Consider the following 24,197-nt stretch of genomic DNA (forward strand, 5'->3'; position numbering starts at 1 on the left):
TATTTTTCTTCAATTTAATTTGTTATACAGGTTAAGCAATCTATATCATGCAACTTTTAGTTGTTGAGCTTCCATAGACCTTTACCATTAACAATTTTGCAATTTAATTAAAATATCAATAACAAGTAATCAGTTTTCATACCGGTTTGAAATTCGATCTTTGTAAAAAAAGATAATGTTCGGAGTTATTTAAATTTGGTCTCATCTTTCTTGTTGCACGGTGTTTGCGGACAAAATCGTCATGTAACTTTTAAGGGTATCTATAACATTCTCATTGCATGTTCTGGCAAAATAAAGTTCCAATAGTTTATAATTTTATTTACAATCTAATATTAACTAAACAAATCTAGCTGTGTAATTTTGGAACATAATTGCTGATTAACCAAAACAAATTAAGCAATAGAAATATTAAATCCTAGTAAGTTTCCAAAATCATTATTTTTAGTCTATACACTTTTAAATCGATATATTGTTGCATAACTAAAACACATAACCAAACCCAGCTAGAGTATGTTTCATTTTCCAATTAATTGGGCAACTGTGTCCTGTAAACAATAAATATGATATTCCTAATTTTTAAGACAATATTGAATAACATTTATTGTCATATGACAATAAAGCCATACATTTAAGCATCTTAAAATTACGTACACTTGTAAATGATGTTTGCGAATAAAGATAGCAACCTTCAAGACCTAACTAAAATTGTGATGTTCAACACATAACACTTATTGTCAAACCATAACTTCGGAGTCTCTGTAACACTCGTATGCTGGTCGATATATCAATAGTATTTGTTTTAAGTTCAATTTATGTTATTGTCACGTACCTTTATGCGTATGTACTTTTGATTGATAACATGTAACATAACTATTTTTACTACTATAAGCAAAAAATATACCTAAAACTAACAGTATTAAAGCATCTTTGTAAGATGTCAAAGTACCTATACATATTCTCTTTCAATAATCATATTTACAATGCAACTCTGTAAGGAACAATACAAACAAACAAATACAATAAGATAACCGTGCAATTACTTAATGTTTCCAAAATCGAATGCCATCTACGCCCGTCCTGAATAAACCAATCATTTACAAATAAAACAAAACACATAATGAAACATGTTTAAAAAAACATTTCAAAACCTATACAATTATTTACAAATTTAAATGAAAAAATGCATTATTATAACTCAATTAATGTCATTAAAATGTTATGCAACCGTGATAGTAGTAACCCTTTAAAATAGTGGTCATGAAAGCTTCAAAAACAGCCAAAAAGTTATGGCAGAATTGTACACACTAAGATACTGAATCATGATTTGTTTATTTATTTCAGTTCGATACAAATTTAATTAGCTTTGCATGTATACATTGTTACCACTTGTAATCGTTTGTAATCCGTTCGACAAATCCTTTGATGATATATCATCAGTGTACTGCACGGGCATTTATTTAAACATATAAAAAGACAAAGCTAAAGATAAATGAGCGCAATAACTTGCGAGAAAAGCGATGTGATCATATTCATACTTATATTCAAAAGCAACATGAAATCATTTTTAGTTAAAAACCACATCAGGTATTTAACAACTACGCTTATTAAATACAATACTGGGTACATTGCTATATCATAATACAATGAAAACAATTAATGTTTTTGATAGTTATATTCTTTTTTCAAATGGTATCAAGTATTGCTTGTTTTCATACCATTCAAATGCATTTCGTCGTAAGATTAGTACTTAACTACACAACCTCTTGCACATGTTTTAATGAAGTTATCTGTACACGTCTGATGTCTGCATCCCACGAAGCCTCAGAAGACCCACTTTAATCTCGTGATATAAGAGACCATATTGCAATCTTTGTCTGGAGTGTGTTATTTTCCTTTACACATGTATTCAGCAAGCTTTGTAGAAAAGAGATGCATTGCTTTTGGTATGCTTTCAATTCCACACGCCTACCAAATAATGGTAGACCATGCCATTTAGATGGAACAACTTTGTCATATTGTGCATAGTGTTGCTCAAAATTTCTTAAAATGACATGCGTCGTTGAGTTCAGAGCCGTATATATTTCCTCACGATCCTTCTTAAACCTTTGCGCAACTATTTCCAACGATTCTGCATCGATTCCAAGCTGCCGTGTATATAGCAACACTTCTTCTTTCAGAATTGTATCCTGATATCGTTTGTTAATCTGTCGTGAATGTATAGCTGCAATTGCCGCCACCTTGCTTACCTTGCCGATTCGTTCCTGACAAATTTTTACTTTTGCCGCTACAACATCTTTGGTAAAACTCGTTATTGAAAGGACAAGAGCATCTCTTTTCAGAAAAGAAACTTTTAAAAGAAGCATATTTACAAATTTACCAAATTCAAATTTATCTGTTTCATGATTATTCACCATGAAGATGTGTGGATTCCGTATGTTTGCCTGAACGAGGTTATCACGACAGTTCTGTTTGATTTCCATACATGTTATTTCATTTTCTTCATCTGTCAAAGGGACTTTCCTTCCTTTGCTTTTATTTCGCAGATCATCGTCAATTTTTGTTCTCACGAAAAAAAGATTTGCGTCTGGAAATCGGTATATTATTTGTTCTGCCAACCAAGTATCATTCGTCGTGTACCTCGAGGAGGAAACAAGTATGATAAAGTCATGCTCTATGAAACGTGCTTTTTCTAAGTAACTTTCTTTTGGGAAATTTGGCGTTCCAATGCCAGGTAAGTCCCATAGTACCAGATTGTCGTTCTCAGGGTGGATGTATGGAGTTGGCTTAACAGTTGTTTCAACGCAACCGGTTTTTGCTGCACCAGGTTCGTCGTCTTTAAGGCCTCGTAAAGCGTTAATAAGACTTGATTTTCCAGTACCGGATTGGCCTGTTATGGCAATATTTATTTTCCTTTTCCTCCATTCGTTGTTCTTTTCATACAGCAAGTTCATTAATTCTGCATAGCCACATCTTTCAAGAACCTCCTCATACTCAACAAACTCTTCATTGGCAAACTATAAAAACACACAAAATAAGTAATAAGTACTACAACTAATGATAAGTAACTGAACTATCGAAAATAAATATAAAAAAGACCTATCTTATATGTCTATCTTACCAAATCACTATCGTCGATTGCATCACTTCCTGAATCATTTTCCTCGTTTTCTAAAACAATAAAACACATGTTTTCAAACAATTATGTAGATTCAACATGTTATGTGTGACCGCCATTTGTTTTCTTACTCATATAGCATGAACAATATCTAGAAAAACAAATTTTGGATGATTCAAGGGCCATAATTCATGCGTGTTTCAGTCCATTTTTCTAATTATCATGCTTGGCCAAGATTTAAAGCCAACAGAAATTGAGACCACATTTTATAATAATACGATTACGGGAGTGTTTCCGTACAAACAGTTGTATTCAACCTATATTATTTTGCCATTGCCGTTTCTGTAACGTTCTGCAACGATTCAGGAATTAACATTCCAAATAATAGTATATTTTACCATCAGATTCAAATTTATGTGTTCTATTTTGATATAAGTAATACAAACAATCGGTTGTTCATAGTAATGCAAATATTTCATTTGTGCTAATATGTGTAATAATTTGTGTTAGTTGTGCTGTTGTTTCTTTCGACTCGATAAACAATAAGAAATACACTACAATAATGAAATCATTAGTTCCTGTCACTTGTGAACATATTCACACATACGTTTCTTACAGCTACAAAAAGGCTGCTCTCGGAACCAATATATGTTAGTTAGTCAGTTCGAAAATCAAGCCTGGTAATCAAATCAGACACAATCAGAAAAATCATTTACTTTGAATGTTTTACATAATCATATACGAACGGGATTAAAAACATATTTTGTTCTTCTTTTTGCAAATTCTTACAGTTTGCAAACAAATATAAATAACTGATAATAAATAACTGATGTATATTGAAATAGAAGATTTTACCTTTTAAAATTGTGTGTCGATCTCACAATTGTGTACGTTTATAAATGTTAGCTGAATATTACTATTATGATAATACTACAGTTGAGAACGATATTATAAGCCTTTTTCAAATAGAACGTACTGTTTTAAATGTAGACATTTCAACATTCATTCCATTATTTTATAATAAAAAACATCATCTAAATTTTGAATTATTTACATAATGTAATATTAAATACCCAGTACTCACATAGTATGTAGTCTTAGTTTTGTTCATGCTTATTGAGGAACATATACGATCCGAACAAGGGACTTTGAATTCCCGCTTCATTTGAGCGCAAAGAAGTAAAAAGGGACCAACTTACAATTGTTTCTTACGCGTGTTATTATTTTTAAGTACCATAATAATGTGAATTCCGGATCAACTGACATCATTATGTGGTTAAATTGAGTTTTCGCTGATTATCTTAAGAATCATAACAATCAATTAACCAGTTATGTAATTATCCTTTTACAAAACGAAAATAATACTGGTATAAAAATGATAACGCGGCAGTTTAATACAGGTACACGACATTAAAACCAGTTGAGCTAAAAGGGCGGACAAGTTGAATGGATAAGCCCGAAAATCTTTATATTATATGTGTTTTTTCCTAAATGTGTTTAAGATTTCGTTTCCGACTTTATTTATCTTAACACAAATGGTTCTGTTAATTTAAAGTACTAGTGGCTATAACGCATTGAGGTCTATCATTATAACGTCATCGGGTACATTGCGCACTCAGTACAATACGCCAAATTCAAATCGATCAAAATCTGACAGTGTCGTATTGGAGAGTCATCATCATTTACGGTTAAAAACATAGTCATGAAATAGTTTGTCCACATGGAGATTTGTTTATTGTTAAATATAAATATTTGTTGCAAAAAAAAATTAAATGTAGTTTTATGAAAACATAGGTCACATAGTAATATGCAATTTGGCTATTTACAACCAACATTTCAGCTTCCTTCTATTAGTAAATAACGACGTACTGAATATTAAAGTTTAGTATGCTATTTATCTTCAACTTGTTTAATACGACTACATGTTGTTGCTACTTGTGTTGTTTTTTTCAATTGTACTTAAGAAAGTTACACTTGTAATGCTATCGTTAACAAGAAACAAGTAGTAGATATATAATGAGATTGGAACGTGTTCTGTTATGTTGCAGTTTGATTTAAGCTTAGTTGCTACGAATTATATATGCTTTATACTTAAATTGTTTATGAATCTGGGCTAGATGTTTGGTCGAACGAAACCTGTAAACACTCAACGGATATGTTTTTCATGGACACTCTAAGGCGGTAACGCGAGTTGTTTAACATTTCGTTTGTTTGTGTACCGTGTATTTGTCCTTTGACACAATGTATTGCAATTGGTATCTTGCCTCAAATAAAGAACATATATAGATGATATAAAAGATCCCCAACTGATGCAAATGGAGTTGTAATTTGTTTGTTTTTTTACAATTCGTGTAAATATTGTTACAATTCCAAATATACCAATAGCAGTGAAAACAACTGGTGCGTGCGTAAAATGAATGTTCCCATGAACAAAATAAAATATTTAATCAACATTCGGGATTTATCATTGTGTTTGCGTAAGTATTTATATAATTTGCTCATGTATAAGCATGTGATAAAAAAGATCGGACACTCGTTGTCATATCATACCATATTTTATTAAACTCGTCCAGGAAATTCGTTAGTAAGCTCGCCAAAGGCTCGCTTACTAACAAAATTCCTGAACTCGTTAAAAAAAATATGGTAGATATGACAACTCGTGCCAGATCCTATATATATTCAATCCCATCATCACTCTTCCATTGACGAAATACAGCCCGGTGTTGTAAACTCAAGCTATATGTATACCTGTTGAAAATACAAAAAATGGAAGTATCTAGATGTGTTTTGATTGAGCTGCATAAGGTCATTAGATATATTTCGCGCTTTTCGAATATAAAACAACAATCTCATTTAATATGAATAAATTCATCGTTGACTTTCGTTAAGATTTCAATAAAGAAACATGTTTGAAGTTAATATGAGAGCCATTTAAAACTATTAGGTTTGCGTATATTTGATGGCTTCGGCGTTGACCGTGTACAGTTTATTTAAAAGACAGCTGTCAAAAAAAATTTAATGACGCGTATTTCTATTCATCAGACCGCATTATTATAATTGAACCAATCCCAACAGTATCATTCATTTTTATTTTGCAAAACTGCATATCAGCGCCTTGAACGTTTTGATAAATGCTCCGCGCAATTTCGGTGGTAAATATCAAATGTTTATAAGTTTATTCTAATCCAGTCAGGTCTCATTTGCACTGCTGCGAGTAGAAACATGCATGGGGAGTGCCCACCACTGTTTTAACATTGTCCATCCAGCTTTTCTTTTTGAAGACCTCGCCAGTCCTGCACCTTGAATCGTACCTAGTGACGCGTCCAAACCAAGTAGTAGGGGAAATTTTTCAAAATTTTGTAACCTGTTTTAAACTGGAAAGATACTTTCAGATATCGAAGTGTATGGTATGGCGATGTAAATAAAGATGGGAGCAGCATTGGGGTACATCTATAAAGAACTAAAATCAGCGTTTCCATGGCAACAGTGTGATAACAATTTGAATTTACCAATAGTTTAAGTGTTGCCTTTTTTGTTTTAAACTAATGGAAATATTTTCATGAAACTTGGCATGTAGCTGTACAATATACTAGCCATGATGATAATATACGTATGCATTATAAATTCATGATGTCAAGGTCACAGTCAGAGGTCAAAGGTCAATATTTTGGATAGGTTTTGGTTTTCAGACATTTGTGTTATATTTTTGTGCAATACATTAAAACCTTTTGAAGAAATATGCATGCGTCACACATTGGTGACCCTCACTTAAATATTTTTGGGGTATGTTCAGGTATGGGTCATCAGTGGGGGTCAAAAGGTCACAAATTAAGCGATAAAGGTCAACTATTCACTATTTTATAATTTTTGGTTCAATAGTTCAGCGTGATTTTTGTTTCAATAGATTCTTATAATAATTGTGAACACATAACACACATTTAAATACGCTTCAATAGAAGAGACAGCAGCAGAGTAGTGCAATTATAAAGTTCCAAAATAACCGTTTCCATGGCAACAGGCAATATTGAAAAATGTTTACTATCTACAAATAATACTTAATATCTTTTAAACACGTGGGAACATTTTGATATAACTTGGCATGTCATTAAACAATACCCTATTACTATTACAAATGGACAATTATACCACCTTAACTCAAGGTCAAGGTCAGTCTGAAGGGTCAAAGATACTTTCATATTCTCAGAAGTAGAAACTTGCAAATATATACTGTAGGTTCAATGCTAAAGTTTAATGTCGATTCAGAGAACGTTTATTTCAGTTTACAGCAATTGAAAACAAGTTGTATTTGTAAACAACTCATAACTGTTGAGTGTCAATTCAAAGAACATATATTGCATTTTATATTAGTAGAACATATTGTGTAAAAACAACTTGTAACTGTCAGACATAAATAAATGTAATGAAATATCATTCAAAACATTTTCACATGTATACAAAAATATTTAGGGACAGATATCATAAGGTGTTTTCATCGTTGCAAATTGTGTCACAATAATTTCAGAAATATCATCAACAAATGTGATTCCTGTAATCACACTTATTATAACTGAATTATGGAATATTATTTAACTTTATCACATCTTTATCAATTTATAATATATCAGCAACACTATTGAACTGTTGTTAAGCATTACATCACATATATTCAAAAGTGTTAATTGTAACTAAACTTATAAACATCACACAATGTTATCATTTACAAACTGTTCAAGAATAAATTGAATATGTTACAAGATAAACAATTTTAACTCTGGCATTGAAGGCAACTGATTACAATGTGCATCTGTATTATTCATGTTTATCAAAACGTTACTGCTGAAGTGTGTGGATATTGTAATATAATCACAATATATTATTAGATTTAGAGACAAAATCCTCTTTGCAAATTCGCAAATATCACAAAACCATCTTCACTGTTATTGCAAATCCTACAAAATTTACTTATCACAGATAGACCATCTTTCGCATATATCACAAAAGCATCATCACTATTATTACAAATCCTTCAATATATACTTATCACAGATAAACCATTCTTATCACTGTCATTGCAAATACTTCAAAATCTTCAAAATATACTTATCACAGATATACCATCTTTCGCACATATCCAAAAGCATCACCACTGTCATTGCAAATCCTTAAATATATACTTATCACAGATTAACCATCTTTCGCATGTATCACAAAAGCATTATCAATTTTATTACACATTCTTCAAGATATGCTTATCACAGATAAACCATATTTCGCACATAACACAAAAGCATAATCACTATAATTACAAATCCTTCAAAATATACGTATACAAAATAAACCATCTTTCGAATATGTCACAAAAGCATCATCACTGTTATTGCAAATCCTTCAAAATATACTTATCACAGATAATCTGAAAACGTAGATGCTTAAAATCCATAACATCGTGGAGTTTTCATATCATTTTCATAGAAATGCTAATGTGCTAGTATTCAGTCATCAGAATATATTTCAGTTTAAAGTGAATATTCCTGTGTATCAATTGAAAGTGAGTTTCTCGTGAAAAGTATGCTTAAAATACTTATAAATTTGTCATACATTGGTTATATAAACAACGGTCCTTTACTCATAAATCATATACCACATGAGCAGCGACAGCTAGCCGAGCATTTAAGCCTGTCAGTCGAACATGAACATTTACGATTGCTGCTGCAGTCTTTCTTGCATGAACACCTTGTAAGTTCCTTCAACGCCTTCACAAGAAATGTCTGGTCTGCCCAGTGTGGCATCCATACATCTGTTTCAGGATCAGACTGCCAACCGAATGATGCTGGTGACTGGACGTTCATTTGGGTGTTCAGACACGGGTACCAAATACTGGATTGCAGGATTGCTCTTCTAGTGTGTTGTTTGAGGGCACTTTGTGTTGGTGGTTTATTTTCTATCCGCCTGTTTTTCTTTGTAAAAAGGAACTTGCGTACAGCGTTGATGTTTGGTAACGACATGGCTGTTTTGTCGTAAGCTGCGATGATAATTTTCTTGACTGCGAGATGGATTTCTTCAGTTTCACAGAATCGGTTATTTTCAACACTGTGAATGGCAGTTAAAGAGGATAACATCCCCGTCTTTAGGGCTCCTAAGATGTATAGAGTGCCTCTTACCACGTTGAGTGTCGGTTGATACCGTAAAAAATGGATCCGCGCCGCTGCTAAGTCTCAGTTAGGAACAGCTACTGGTTGAGCATGTGAAAGACCTAGCGCGTGTCGGGTATGGGTACACGCGCGCTAAAATCTGCACCAAGGCGTCCGAATTCGATGTTCACCTTGGAAAATGGGGAAAGGAAGAGAAACCCTTCAGTCTCAAATGGTTCTATGGCTTCATGGGCAGGTAGCCAGAACTCAAAGTTGTTAAGCTATCCGGACTTGCTGAACAACGAGCAAGGTATGCTTCTAAGGAGGTGATCCTGAATTACTTTGAAGAACTGAAACATTTCTTCGACAAGTATGAGTTGCACAACAAACCTCACCTTGTGTACAACATCGACAAAAAGGGCATCAATACCGAATATAGACCACCAAACAGTGTAGCTTGCTTCGTCGCACGTCCTCAAGTGGTTCGGACGATCGAAAACGGTGACAGTGATCGGCGGAGGAAATGCCCTTGGTTCCCAGATACCGCCATTCTTTGTATTTCCTGGTCAACGGATGCTACCGGAATTAATGGTCGGAAAGAGTGAAGAGGCTGAAGGCATGATGACGCAATCTGGTTGGTCAAACAGCGAAGTGTTTCTTCGCTATATGAAGACGCACTTCTTGAAATATGACATGGGACGTAACCAAGAATATACAACATTGGTGTTGTACTATGGTCAAAAGAGTCATATCTCCATCAAACTAATTGAATGGGCAAAGGAGAACACAATAGTACTATTCGCTCTATCACCTCACTGTTCCCATATTTTCAGCCCATGTATGTCGGTTGTTTCGGTCCATTCCAAAAGAAAACAACCAGGAAGGTTTAACATACTCCAGACTGCACAACCAATGTGTGACCTGGTACGATGTTTGCAAATTTGCGTGCAAAGCATACACTGTAGCTATGTCGCCTGTCAACTTGCAAGCATCGTTCAGAAAGACTGGAATTTATTAGTTGCAGAATGCCATTGACGCGGTGACTAGTCTAGGCGATGTCATAGCACCTTCAGAGCTGTATGCAGCTACCTGCGAAAAGCTGGGAAAAGCTGGCTCTGGTGCGGATAACATTATCCAATATGAACCTGACATGAACGACGGTGAAAAGTTGTTCTTCAGTGACTTCCCCACTAAAGTTTCAAAGAAAGGTTGTTGGTGGCAAAGCAATGACGGAAGACAAAACCTTCGATGTTGTGCCTCAATACATTGCTGAGTCCGCCACCCGCCCATCGACCGCTGGCAAGGCTACGACTTCAGGCAGTCCAGTAGCAGGACCATCACGCGCAATACAGACTGATGATGACTCCATGTCCTTAGATGACGATGTGACGGACGATGAGAAATGTTGTTGCGTGTGAAAGAAGTACTACTGCCCTTCAAATGATAGACAGTCTCTTGTAATTTACACATGGGCGCAATGCGATGTATGCCAACACTGGACACACATAAAATACTGCACACTAGTCAGAGTAGTCCGGAGAAACACTACTTTCATATGCCCATATTGTTAAATAAAAGATTTTTTTGGTTTGTTTTATAGTTGCTATATCAAGGAATATTGTTTTTCAATTAAATTTGTTTATAATGTTAGTGCATTTGCACCGCTGTTTCGTAAGTCAGTGCTTGAAATGACGTCACGATATGACTATTCATGGACTATCGGAAACCGGTGTCGCACTTTCTGTTTTACAGTTTTTGTCGCCCGTTTGCTTTTATTGTTAATTTCCCTTATGTTGGCTCCTTTGTTCCCGTTTTTCGTTGTTAATTACACTTAGAACATTCATCTTGATGATGCAGTGTCAGAAAAGACGACAATAAAGACAGACAACTTTTTGAGGCGAGTTTTATTGTATATATATATAACAATTTTACCCTTTAAAATGGCAGAAAATCCCTCCTTGGATAATCAGTAAACTATCGCCTGCTTCTCTGTTGATGTTGTACACATTGTGTAATATTTCAAAGGGAAGTAATTCAGTAACTTTTGTACATGAAAAGTGATATATGCTACCACTGGGCGACAGCAGTTCTTACATGTTGTGTGTGCAATTCAGTCAAACCTTCCGCACAATAATGTCTGAAACTTGTCTGATGATGTGTTTTTATCACAATGCCAACTGGCTTGTGTGTATGTTTGTCTGTTGCTATGGAAACAAATAAGAATTTCCTTAGCAACCACATTAAATTTTCTTTATTTTCTCGAATCTACTTGATTTTATCGATATGAAAATTATAAAATACATGGTAAAGCATAACACATAATAAAACTGTTAATACAAAACATTTTACACCAACATAAGATGTATTTCAGGGTGGTTATCATGGCAACACAGAACATTTCTAATAATATTTATTAATAAAAGGGAATCATCAGTCCCCTAAATATGTTCTTTATATGGAAAAAAAAACAACATGTATAGTGAATAAACTCAAACCTATTGGCAATTATTGGAAAATTTGATTCTTTAACCACTGATAAGTCAGTAAATTATATAGCATAGTTACCGAGTTTTGGATTTATTTATGAACATGCTGGTAACCATAGCAAACAAATGTGTGTCCAAATTTATTGTCATAATTGTTGATTTATTAAATAAGCAAAGATTAAGACCAGATAATCACCTATTGTTTAGAAAGAAGGATTAGAAATTGTATGTGTTACATAAAAAAGTAAAAACAATAAGGAGAAATGAGTATTTAGTTGCCATGGTATCCCTTATAGGAGGACAAAATGGAAAACAATATAATTTGAAATACAATTTACTAATCCCTCATACATATGGTATATTAAATTACATCACAATCACACATGCGACCAGACTGACATTGATTTTAAATAGTGCCCACCATTGTCAAACCTGTTTCCATGGAAACTCATATTCCGAAACAAATACTTAGCGGACAGTGCTGCTCTCATCTTAAAAAGATCGTTTAAGGTGTTAGGTATAGATATGTGAAATATCGGGGTAGTCTAAAACCGGTAACAAAATCGGCCAGAATCTGGGTTATTTTCCCCTACTAAAGCCAACATTTGTCATTTAACAGGCGCATGAAAGAGATCTTGAGAGCAAAAAAATGCCGCTGTTAAATTCCGCACTTACTCGTTTACCTCATACTCCATGTGGGAGATGCGGAGCATTCTTCGGAGTAACGTTTGTTCAAAAGTCTGAATCCTGCGTTCTGCGTCAGCGTGAAACGTCAAAGTCTCGCAGCCGTAGAGTAGTATAAAAGAACGAGCGAATTATTGCTCAGGACTTTGACTATTATGCACTCTTAAACTACTTGATAAAAATGTGCAATCTCATTATCTTCGTAATCTGATGTTGGTACATAGACCTGGATCATAGTGGTGTTGTACGGTCTGCTTGAGACTTCGGTGCAATGGATAATTTTGCCCGTTGTTGCTAATCGATCGATGGATAACCTCCTCTAGCATATACTCTGGAGATAATCAGTTGAAATTATCAGTTTAGTGCGTGGTCGTTTTTATTCTAAGTCTAAACCGATACGGCTTGGTAGTCGTGTCCTATTCATTTATTTTAAGTGGGCTTGAGTCAATCCTGAAGGCGCCCGTCTCCTCTCCAAAATCTTTCTGCTGGTCGTATGAAAGGTGCCAGCCCCTATTATTGTTTCGCCCGCCGGCATAAGCGTTCACCAGGGTGAGGTTGGGTCAAGGTCTTGGAACCATAAGAGAGAGTTGAGGGACAGTCGAGAAACAGTTAACCCACCCCCCTCGTCCTCCCGAAGGATCTGCTGCGAAGCGACAAAGTACTACTTCCACGTTGTAAACCCCATACACACACTATGTGTATTTGCGTACAAAAAAAATCATTTAATTTCCAATGAATAATGCCTGTAATTATGCTCTCGTTGCTGTGGTTAATAGAGTTTTGATGATTCTTCTGATAGTTAACGACACGTTTATATAACTACGGATTGATATAATGTATGGCGTCCGTCGTGGCAGTGTTTGTTTTCGTGAGGAATGTTCGTCTAAATCATACGTTACAAAGAAACAATTACGTGTAGTCCTTTTTGCGTTAAATTGTGCAATTATTCAGTGTCAAAAATAAGATTATATAAAGTTTTTAATGTTCCCAAATAAGTATCATATAAAAACAGTAAGACACCCATCATGCGATTACTTGTTATGGCATGTTTATCATGCGAGTGTTTGAAATGACATGATAACCATGCGAGTACTTGTTATGACATGTTTATCTTGCGAGTACTTGGTATGCCATGGTTATCATGAGAGTACTTTAAATGAGATATGTATCATGCGAGTACTTGTTATGACATGGTTATCATGAGAGTACTTGGTATTGCATGGTTATCATGCGAGTACTTCTTATGGCATGTTTATCATGCGAGTACTTAAAATGACATGTTTATCATGCCAGTACTTGTTATGGCATGGTTATCATGCGAGTACTTGTGATGGCATGGTAATCATGCGAGTACTTGGTATAACATGTTTATCATGCGAGTTCTTGTAATGGCATGATTATCATGGGAGTACTTGATATGACTTGGTTATCATGCGAGTACTTGGTATGAAATGGTTATCATGGGAGTACTTGGAATGGCATGGTTAGAATTCGAGTACTTCGTATGACATGATTATCATGCGTGACTTGGTATGACATTATTATCATGCGAGTACTTGGTATGACATGATTATCATGCGAGTACTTGATATGACTTGGTTATCATGCGAGTACTTGGTATGAAATGGTTATCATGGGAGTACTTTTAATAGCATGGTTAAAATGGGAGTTTTGGTATGACATGATTATCATGCGTGACTTGGTATGACATGATTATCATGCGAGTACTTGTAATGACATGTTTATCATGCGAGTACTTGGTATGACATCTTTATCATGCGTGACTTGGTATGACATGATTAGTATGCGAGTACTTGTTATGACATGTTTATCATGCGTGACTTGGTATGGCATGATTATCATGCGAGTACTTGTTATGACATGGTTATCATGCGAGTACTTGGTATGACATGTTTATCATGCGAGACTTGGTATGACATGATTATCATGCGAGTACTTGGTATTACATGATTATCATGCGAGAACTTGGTATGACATGATTATCATTCGAGTACTTGTTATGACATGGTTAACATGGATGTACTTGGTATGAAATGGTTATTATGCGAGTACTTGGTATGACATGGTTATCATGCAAGTACCTGGGATGACATGATTATCATTCGAGTACTTGGTATGACATGATTATTATGCGAGTACTTGATACGACATTGTTATCATGCGAGTACTTGTGGAACGACACGGTTATCATGGGAGTGCTTGGTATGACATGATTATCATGCGAGTACTTGGTATGACATGATTATCATGCGAGTACTTGTTATGACTTGGTAATCATGCGAGTACTTGGTATGAAATGGTTATCATGGAAGTACTTTGGATAGCATGGTTAGAATGAGAATACTTGGAATGACATGATTATCATGCGTGACTTGGTATGACATTATTATCATGCGAGTACATGTTATGACATGTTTATCCTGCGAGTACTTGGTATGACATCTTTATCATGCGTGACTTGGTATGACATGATTATTATGCGAGTACTTGTTATGACATGTTTATCATGCGTGACTTGGTATGGCATGATTATCATGCGAGTACTTGTTATGACATGGTTATCATGCGAGTACTTGGTATGACATAATTATCAGGCTTGACTTGGTATGACATGATTATCATGCGAGTACTTGGTATGACACGATTATCATGCGAGAACTTGGTAGGACATGATTATCATGGATGTACTTGGTATGAAATGGTTATTATGCGAGTACTTGGTATGACATGGCTATCATGCAAGTACCTGGGATGACATGATTATCATTCGAGTACTTGGTATGACATGATTATTATGCGAGTACTTGATACGACATTGTTATCATGCGAGTACTTGTGGAAAAACACGGTAATCATGGGAGTGCTTGGTATGACATGATTATCATGCGAGTACTTGGTATGACATGATTATCATGCGAGTACTTGTTATGACATGTTTATCCTGCGAGTACTTGGTATGACATCTTTATCATGCGTGACTTGGTATGACATAATTATTATGCGAGTACTTGTTATGACATGTTTATCATGCGTGACTTGGTATGGCATGATTATCATGCGAGTACTTGTTATGACATGGTTATCATGCGAGTACTTGGTATGACATAATTATCAGGCTTGACTTGGTATGACATGATTATCATGCGAGTACTTGGTATGACATGATTATCATGCGAGAACTTGGTATGACATGATTATCATTCGAGTACTTGTTATGACATGGTTAACATGGATGTACTTGGTATGAAATGGTTATTATGCGAGTACTTGGTATTACATGGTTATCATTCGAGTACTTTTTATGTCATGATTATCATGCAAGTACCTGGGATGACATGATTATCATTTGAGTACTTGGTATGACATGGTTATTATGCGAGTACTTGATACGACATGGTTATCATGCGAGTACTTGGTACGACACGGTTATCATGCGAGTGCTTGGTTTGACATGATTATCATGCGAGTACTTGGTAGGACATGATTATCATGCGAGTACTTGTAATGACATGGTTATCATGCGAGTACTTGGTATGACATGATTATCATGCGAGTACTTTTTATAACATGGTTATCATGCGACTACTTGGTATTACATGGCTATCATGCAAGCACTTGGTATGACATGTTTATCATGCGAGTACTTGGTATGACACGGCTATCATGCGAGTACTTGGTATGGCATGATTATCATGAGAGTACTTGGTATGACACAGTCATCATGCGAGTTCTTGGTATGACACGGTTATCATGCGAGTACTTTGTATGACATAGTAATCATGCGAGTATTTGGTATGACATGGTTATCATGCGAGTACTTGGTATGACATGTTTATCATGCGAGTACTTGGTATGACATGTTTATCATGCGAGTACTTGGTATTACATGTTTATCATGCGAGTACTTGGTATGACATGTTTATCATGCGAGTACTTGGTTTGACATGATTATCATGTGAGTACTTGTTATGACATAGTTAACATGGATGTACTTGGTATGAAATGGTTATCATGCGAGTACTTGGTATGAAATGATTATCATGCGAGTACTTGGTATGACATGATTATCATGCGAGTACTTGAATGGCATTGTTAGAATGGGAGTACTTGCTGTGACATGAATATCATGCGAGTACTTGGAATGAAATGATTAACATGCAAGTACTTGGTATGATATGGTTATTATGGGAGTACTTGGAATGGCATGGTTAGAATGTTAGTACTTCGTATGACATGATTATCATGCGCGTACTTGGAATTACATGATAATCATGCGAGTTCTTGTTATTACATGTTTATCATGCGATAACTTGTTATGACATGATTATCATGCGAGCACTTGAAATGACATATTTATCATGCGAGTACTTGGTGTGACATTATTATCAAGCGTGACTTGGTATGACATGATTATCATGCCAGTACTTGTTATGATATGTTTATCATGCGAGTACTTCGTATGACATGGTTATCATGGGAGTACTTGGTATGACATGATTGTGATGCGAGTACTTGGTATGACATGATCATCATGCGCGTACTTGGAATGACATGATTATCATGCGAGTACTTGGTATGACATAATTATCATGCGAGTACTTGTTATGATTTGTTTATCATGCGAGTACTTGGTATGACATGATTATCATGAGCGTACTTGGAATGACATGATTATCATGCGCGGTATTTGTATGACATGGTTATCATGCGAGTAATTGGTATGACATGGTTATCATGCGCGGTATTTGTATGACACGGTTATCATGCGAGAACTTGTTATGGCACGGTTATCATGCGAGTACTTGGTATGACATGATTATCATGTGCGGTATTTGTATTACACGGTTATCATGCGAGTATTTGGTATGACATATTTATCATGCGCGGTATTTGTATGACACGGTTATCATGCGAGTACTTGTTATGGCACGGTTATCATGCGAGTACTTGGTATGACACGGTTATCATGCGAGTACTAGTTATGACACGGTTATCATGCGAGTACTTGGTATGACACGGTTATCATACGAGTACTTGTTATGACACGGTTATCATGCGAGTACTTTGTATGGCATGATTATCATGAGAGTACTTGGTATGACCTGATTATCATGCGCGTATTTTGTATGACATGTTCATCATATAAACAATTTAATATTGAGACGAGCTTTTCTTAAATGAAAGGGCATGATCATTGACATTTCTACATGTGAAACATCACTTTTCTTTTTTAATATATTTGTGGCATTATTCTCAAATATTTTATTATAATTCGTATAATAAGTATGGTAAACTAAGATTGCATATGTGTACATATAAGTATTTGATATCGATATACACAGTTAATAGTTGAAACACTGAATTGTTTTATTTTCATAAAAAAATCATGAACGGATTTTTTGGAACACTACTGTCAACAAATGGTCAGATAAATTAACTGCAACTATTTTATACACCAATTATAGTATGTACATGTATTTGCAAATTGTACGGGCAAACTTTATTATTCTGTTGTATATGTATGTATTTAATATGTTACGTAAAAAAACCGGTCATGCACGTGGATTATTTGATTATAAGCCTTGATTTGTTCACGCCTTCTCTAAACAATATTCGTTCCTAGAGCGGCCTTTTTGAAGCTGTTAGAAAGCATATGTGCATGTTTTCATAAATGACAAATCTAGTTTTGTGATTGCACAATGTTAATCGTGTTCTATATATATATATATATATATATATATATATATATATATATATATATATATATATATATATATATATATATATATATATATATATATATATATATATATCGTTAAAGCGCGGAATACCAACGTGTATTTTCCCACAAAAAATACACGTAATACAAATCGGCTCAATCTCATTCCTCACATGTATGTTCCATAGCAACAGTAACATGATGACTTAAGCGTAAGAACAATCATTACAAAGATCTTTTTCTTTATAAAGTCTGCAAGGATTTGCAGATTCTCTAGTTATGAATAGTTCTCAATCAAATAGCAGCCCTTGACGTATATTATAATCATAAAAACATTACTTCTGCGAACAATATACGGCGCAAAGTTTCACGGGAACAAATTTAATACAATAACAAAAATGCATATTATACTATAAACGGGTGTCTATAAACGAGACATATGCGTTAATAATTTAATACATACAAAGATGTTTTTTAGTGTTGTTTGTTTTTTCAAATATCAAACACTTCAATGCGTATATAGACTTACTTAACCAAAAGAAATCAAGATCCATACTCGAAATTAAACTTACCAATTAGTGAGGTTTTTTACTACCCAGACCAACGAAAGTTTGACAACCAATATGCTAAGCGGCTTTTTCATTGAAAATCATTCTTTTTGTACATGTATAATCAATGTTTACAATGTGTTTTTTTGGTTCAATTAATTAATACTTTCGATGGGCGATTATCTGACACAGTCCATGCGTCTTACACTGAATGTATAAAAAAACAACATCATTTCTAGGCCCACTGTATATACAAATGTGCCTCTGAAATAGTACCCCATTTGAAGAAGTTGTAAACGTTATCACGTTTTGATTATGGCTAGGCAGCAGCAGACAGGTCTTGTTGGATATATATTTGGCTGAATCTGTGCGGGCTTTAACCAAAATTTATTGCGTTTACACTATCCATATATAAAGGGAGGCAACTCAATTAATGTACTATTTTCGTTTTCTTCTTCATTAATGCAGACCATTTTTTGCAGGACTGTGCCTGAACATTTCAAATATTGTTTTAATATTAGTTATTAAACGCTCTTGCAAGTAGAGAAATGAGAGAACTGTGTGTTTCACACGTTATTAAAAGAATTTCGTTCAGTTTTTCTGTAAAGTAAGTGACCAAAATAAGCAATGGAATGTGTCCAACATTTTAAAAATTGGAACGGGCGCGGCTTGCGCGTCTGCTCCAGCATATATTCGTTCACATAAATTGTAAACCAATGCAACATACTCATAATAACTTTCTCGTATATTTGTATATAAAAACAAACTCTGGATTCTGCACAAACATTCTCAGAAAGTGTTTTATCGTTTTCTGTTTCCCGCCCACGTACAGTATTATATTTGGTCTTGATTTTCGATTGACACACGTTTGACGTGAACATCAATTGTGGATAAAAAAATACGTCTGTTGATGCTAAACATAATTTAGGATAATACAGCTACCATCATACATAGTCCATGATATATATGCTTTAACATCGCAATAACTTCAGTTCAACATTTAACAATTTGGAAAAAAAATCGCTCTTTTAATGCTATACTCCATGTATTAGTTTTATCTTTAATGATGCATGCTATTAAAATAAATGTTTCGAGCTATTATAAATGGTCATTTGTTGAAATAACGACCTAGCCATAGGACAATGAAATATGTTACCGTTGTGTCGTCTTCCAGTTCCTACTACAGCTTGTAACTCTTGGTAATCGCCTGTTGCGCTTTCAATTGTTGCGTTGGCATCTTTTGCAGCTCCTTTAACATTATGGAAATAATAACATAAAATACATCAAAAACATTTCTTTGCTGTTTGCACACAAGAACAATGTATTTTCCAGTTAGTTATAGGGATTTGTTTACTCATAGTATGTTATATAGAATGCTGGCATCGAAGAGCGGCGAAAAAAAATTAAAACAATATCAAAGTAGCAAAATGGAATTAATGTTATTTTTATAGCCAGAAAGACGTTTTATCATCTTAACATTAAAATATATTTTGGACAGACAAAATCCAAATGTTCATTGAATGCAACCTTCAATATACATAAAGCTATGCAACCGCATAAATTCTGCACACCTGTCGAATTAGTCCGAACGGGAGGAGGAACGGGACGAATACGCCTATGGAGTGGTGGCCTACGTGGTAGCGGTGGCATCACTGGTGGCGGACGGGATAGCGTGTCAATTCCTAACCCTAAACATGGAATGTAACTCAAATGTGACATTATTCTGATTGTACAGTCAAAGACAGCATTTATTTCAAACGCGATTGCTTTACTGATTTTGCTATTACTTGCAACACTTATTTTCTATGTTGACTGACCAATCGGATAACGTTGCAACCTCAAATGACGTTACGAAATTTTAACAACATTCCCGTTTTATCATTTCGTTTACGTTTTATCTAATATAAAATAATGTGATTAAAAATATCTAAAATTCGTCGTCACTTCATACAAAACCAACGGCTCGCCGCTTAACAACAAACTTCATGAACACACCATTATGATTATGATTAATGTTATTATAGGAGTGCATAACACAAAGGTCTTGTTTATATAAATATATTTACAGTATAAAAAGGAAAATATAGCAGTGGTTTTACTATTATTATGATTGAGATGTACATGAAGTAACGTTATATGCATGCACACGATTGGTTACGGAACTTACGGTACTTTTTTTTTTCAAAACTTTAAAGGGGCCTTTTCACGTTTTAATAAATTGACAATAATTTTAAGAAGTTGTTTAATATTCGCAGGTTTTCGTTGTAGTTGTGATATTTGTGAGAAAACAGTAATACTGAACATTAACCATGCTCTAAAATATCCATTATATGCATCTTTTGACGATTTAAAAACCTGCAAATTATAAAGCGATGCAACGCGAAACGATTGAATAATTTCGAGATTTCTCTTGCTGTCGTTATATCTCTTTGGCCTGGGGCGTAGCCCTAAGGCCATAGCAATGATACAAATTTCTGAGACAGTCAGAATTGGCTGGCTGCCAAAACCCACGAATGAATGAATTCCCAAAAGTCCGATTTACCACTTGGCGGTAATTCATGCGCAATCAAAGAAGTTCTTCGCAGATCTAAATAACCCGCCTTGTATATACAGAACATCACTATATAACATGACATATTCATGCGAGAATAAGATCCTCACTTGACGGTATAGGCCGAAAAGATACGAGTGTCCACGGAGACAGTAAGAAGAATTTTTTTCTGATACATTTTTTGAAGACATTACATTTGGTATTTATAAACATAATTTAAGATATTGTTATTTCATTTTGCGTTAACGAGACATTCAAGAAAAAAGAAAATGAAAAAACAACAACAAATATTCATGATCATTCTCGGAAATATACGCAGTTACCGTATATGATATTTCACTGCGCAGATCGAGCGAGCAAATCGAGCGCGAAAAGTTCTACGTGAGACAACGTACACAATCTGTACACCGTTCTCAGGGTAAAGGCCCAGTCTCACTATGATACCGGCGGAGCCCCTTTGCGTGATCCGGGATCTACCGGGATGAACAGGAGCTAAATCGGGGACGGCCGGGATGAACCGGGGAAAACCGGGCATCCACCGGGAAAGTATTAAAATGTTTAATACCTCCGGGCACAAATGTCGAATTAGTCCGAACGGGAGGAGGAACGGGACGAATACGCCTATGGAGTGGTGGCCTACGTGGTAGCGGTGGCATCACTGGTGGCGGACGGGATAGCGTGTCAATTCCTAACCCTAAACATGGAATGTAACTCAAATGTGACATTATTCTGATTGTACAGTCAAAGACAGCATTTATTTCAAACGCGATTGCTTTACTGATTTTGCTATTACTTGCTACACTTATTTTCTATGTTGACTGACCAATCGGATAACGTTGCAACCTCAAATGACGTTACGAAATTTTAACAACATTCCCGTTTTATCATTTCGTTTACGTTTTATCTAATATAAAATAATGTGATTAAAAATATCTAAAATTCGTCGTCACTTCATACAAAACCAACGGCTCGCCGCTTAACAACAAACTTCATTAACACACCATTATGATTATGATTAATGTTATTATAGGAGTGCATAACACAAAGGTCTTGTTCATATAAATATATTTACAGTATAAAAAGGAAAATATAGCAGTGGTTTTACTATTATTATGATTGAGATGTACATGAAGCAACGTTATATGCATGCACACGATTGGTTACGGAACTTACGGTACTGTTTTGTTTTTCAAAACTTTAAAGGGGCCTTTTCACGTTTTGGTAAATTGACAATAATTTTAAGAAGTTGTTTAATATTCGCAGGTTTTCGTTGTAGTTGTGATATTTGTGAGAAAACAGTAATACTGAACATTTACCATGCTCTAAAATATCCATTATATGCATCTTTTGACGATTTAAAAACCTGCAAATTATAAAGCGATGCAACGCGAAACGATTGAATAATTTCGAGATTTCTCTTGCTGTCGTTATATCTTTTTGGCCTGGGGCGTAGCCCTAAGGCCATAGCAATGATACAAATTTCTGAGACAGTCAGAATTGGCTGGCTGCCAAAACCCACGAATGAATGAATTCCCAAAAGTCCGATTTACCACTTGGCGGTAATTCATGCGCAATCAAAGAAGTTCTTCGCAGATCTAAATAACCCGCCTTGTATATACAGAACATCACTATATAACATGACATATTCATGCGAGAATAAGTTCCTCACTTGACGGTATATGCCGAAAAGATACGAGTGTCCACGGAGACAGTAAGAAGAATTTTTTTCTGATACATTTTTTGAAGACATTACATTTGGTATTTATAAACATATTTTAAGATATTGTTATTTCATTTTGCGTTAACGAGACATTCAAGAAAAAAGAAAATGAAAAAACAACAACAAATATTCATGATCATTCTCGGAAATATACGCAGTTACCGTATATGATATTTCACTGCGCAGATCGAGCGCGCAAATCGAGCGCGAAAAGTTCTACGTGAGACAACGTACACAATCTGTACACCGTTCTCAGGGTAAAGGCCCAGTCTCACTATGATACCGGCGGAGCCCCTTTGCGTGATCCGGGATCTACCGGGATGAACCGGGGCTCTACCGGGATGAACCGGGGCTAAATCGGGGACGGCCGGGGTGAACCGGGGAAAACCGAGCATCCACCGGGAAAGTATTAAAATGTTTAATACCTCCGGGATGAAGCGGGAGTCACCGGGAAGGACCGGCAACGACCGGTGCGGCACCGGGAACAACCGGGACGGCACCGGGAACAACCGGAACGGCACCGTAGCTCCACCGGGGCCCATACAAACCCCGTTGAGCTACGGCAACGCCCCGATGAATGCCGATAGACTCCCGGTATAGCTACGTTATATAAGAAACAGGCGCTCTGCCGGAACGCCACCGGGGCTCCACCGGGGCATTACCGGCGACGACCGGGGTAAAACCGGGGCGTTGCCGTAACTCTGCCATAGCTCTGCCGGGGTCTGATGCCGGTATAGACACGGTGAGTGCCGGCGGTGTTACGGTATACCGGGGCTCTGCCGGCTTTCACCGGCGCTCAACCAGGGCACTACCGGCGACAACCGGGGCTATGCCGGGACGCTGCCGGCTTTCACCGGGGCACTACCGGCGATAACCGGGGCTCTGCCTGGGCTCCACCGGGATAAACCGTATGCTGTCCAGGTTGACCGGGACTCTGCCGGGCTGTTGACCGGATTCAACCGGGACGGCACCGGGAAATAGTGTGACTGCGTTAAAAAAATTCTACGAATCATCCCGGTCCTCGCTGGTCGACCGGCGTGAGCAAACCGGGATGGACCGGGGCTCTACCGGCAAAAGTGAGACTTGGGTTTAAGTGGATTTTCTTTTGTATACACATTACAAAGGAAGTGTGAGTGTTTTCCTGATTTGTTAATTATGTAATAGAAAGCTATTTTAGGCTATTGAAAGTGAGTTATTTGACGCCAACAATAACAGTTTTTTG

The 24,197-nt window shown here is 35.8% G+C and overlaps 1 protein-coding gene across 1 annotated transcript; it reads right to left on the minus strand.

Moving 5' to 3' along the window:
- Positions 1-387: 387 nt before the first annotated feature.
- Positions 388-22,207, minus strand: LOC127852904 (interferon-inducible GTPase 1-like). Its single transcript, XM_052386941.1, has 5 exons — positions 21,821-22,207; positions 20,276-20,392; positions 19,861-19,953; positions 3,119-3,168; positions 388-3,014 (listed from the first exon to the last, which is right to left on the minus strand). The coding sequence occupies exons 1-5, from the start codon at positions 21,978-21,980 to the stop codon at positions 1,836-1,838; spliced, it is 1,599 nt and encodes a 532-aa protein (XP_052242901.1). The 5' UTR covers positions 21,981-22,207; the 3' UTR covers positions 388-1,835.
- Between the last annotated feature and the right edge of the window lie 1,990 nt (positions 22,208-24,197).

The sequence above is a fragment of the Dreissena polymorpha genome, chromosome 12, assembly GCF_020536995.1.
Source record: "Dreissena polymorpha isolate Duluth1 chromosome 12, UMN_Dpol_1.0, whole genome shotgun sequence".
Classification (NCBI taxonomy): domain Eukaryota; kingdom Metazoa; phylum Mollusca; class Bivalvia; order Myida; family Dreissenidae; genus Dreissena; species Dreissena polymorpha.

Bases quoted from the DNA above. Each gene is read 5' to 3' on its own strand.
- LOC127852904 (XM_052386941.1), bottom strand. From the start codon at position 21,980: ATGTCACATTTGAGTTACATTCCATGTTTAGGGTTAGGAATTGACACG. The intron at 19,954-20,275 runs GTGTGCAGAATT...ATAATGTTAAAG, and splicing joins CGTTCGGACTAATTCGACAG to GAGCTGCAAAAGATGCCAAC. The intron at 3,015-3,118 runs GTAAGATAGACA...GTGTTTTTATAG, and splicing joins CAATCGACGATAGTGATTTG to TTTGCCAATGAAGAGTTTGT.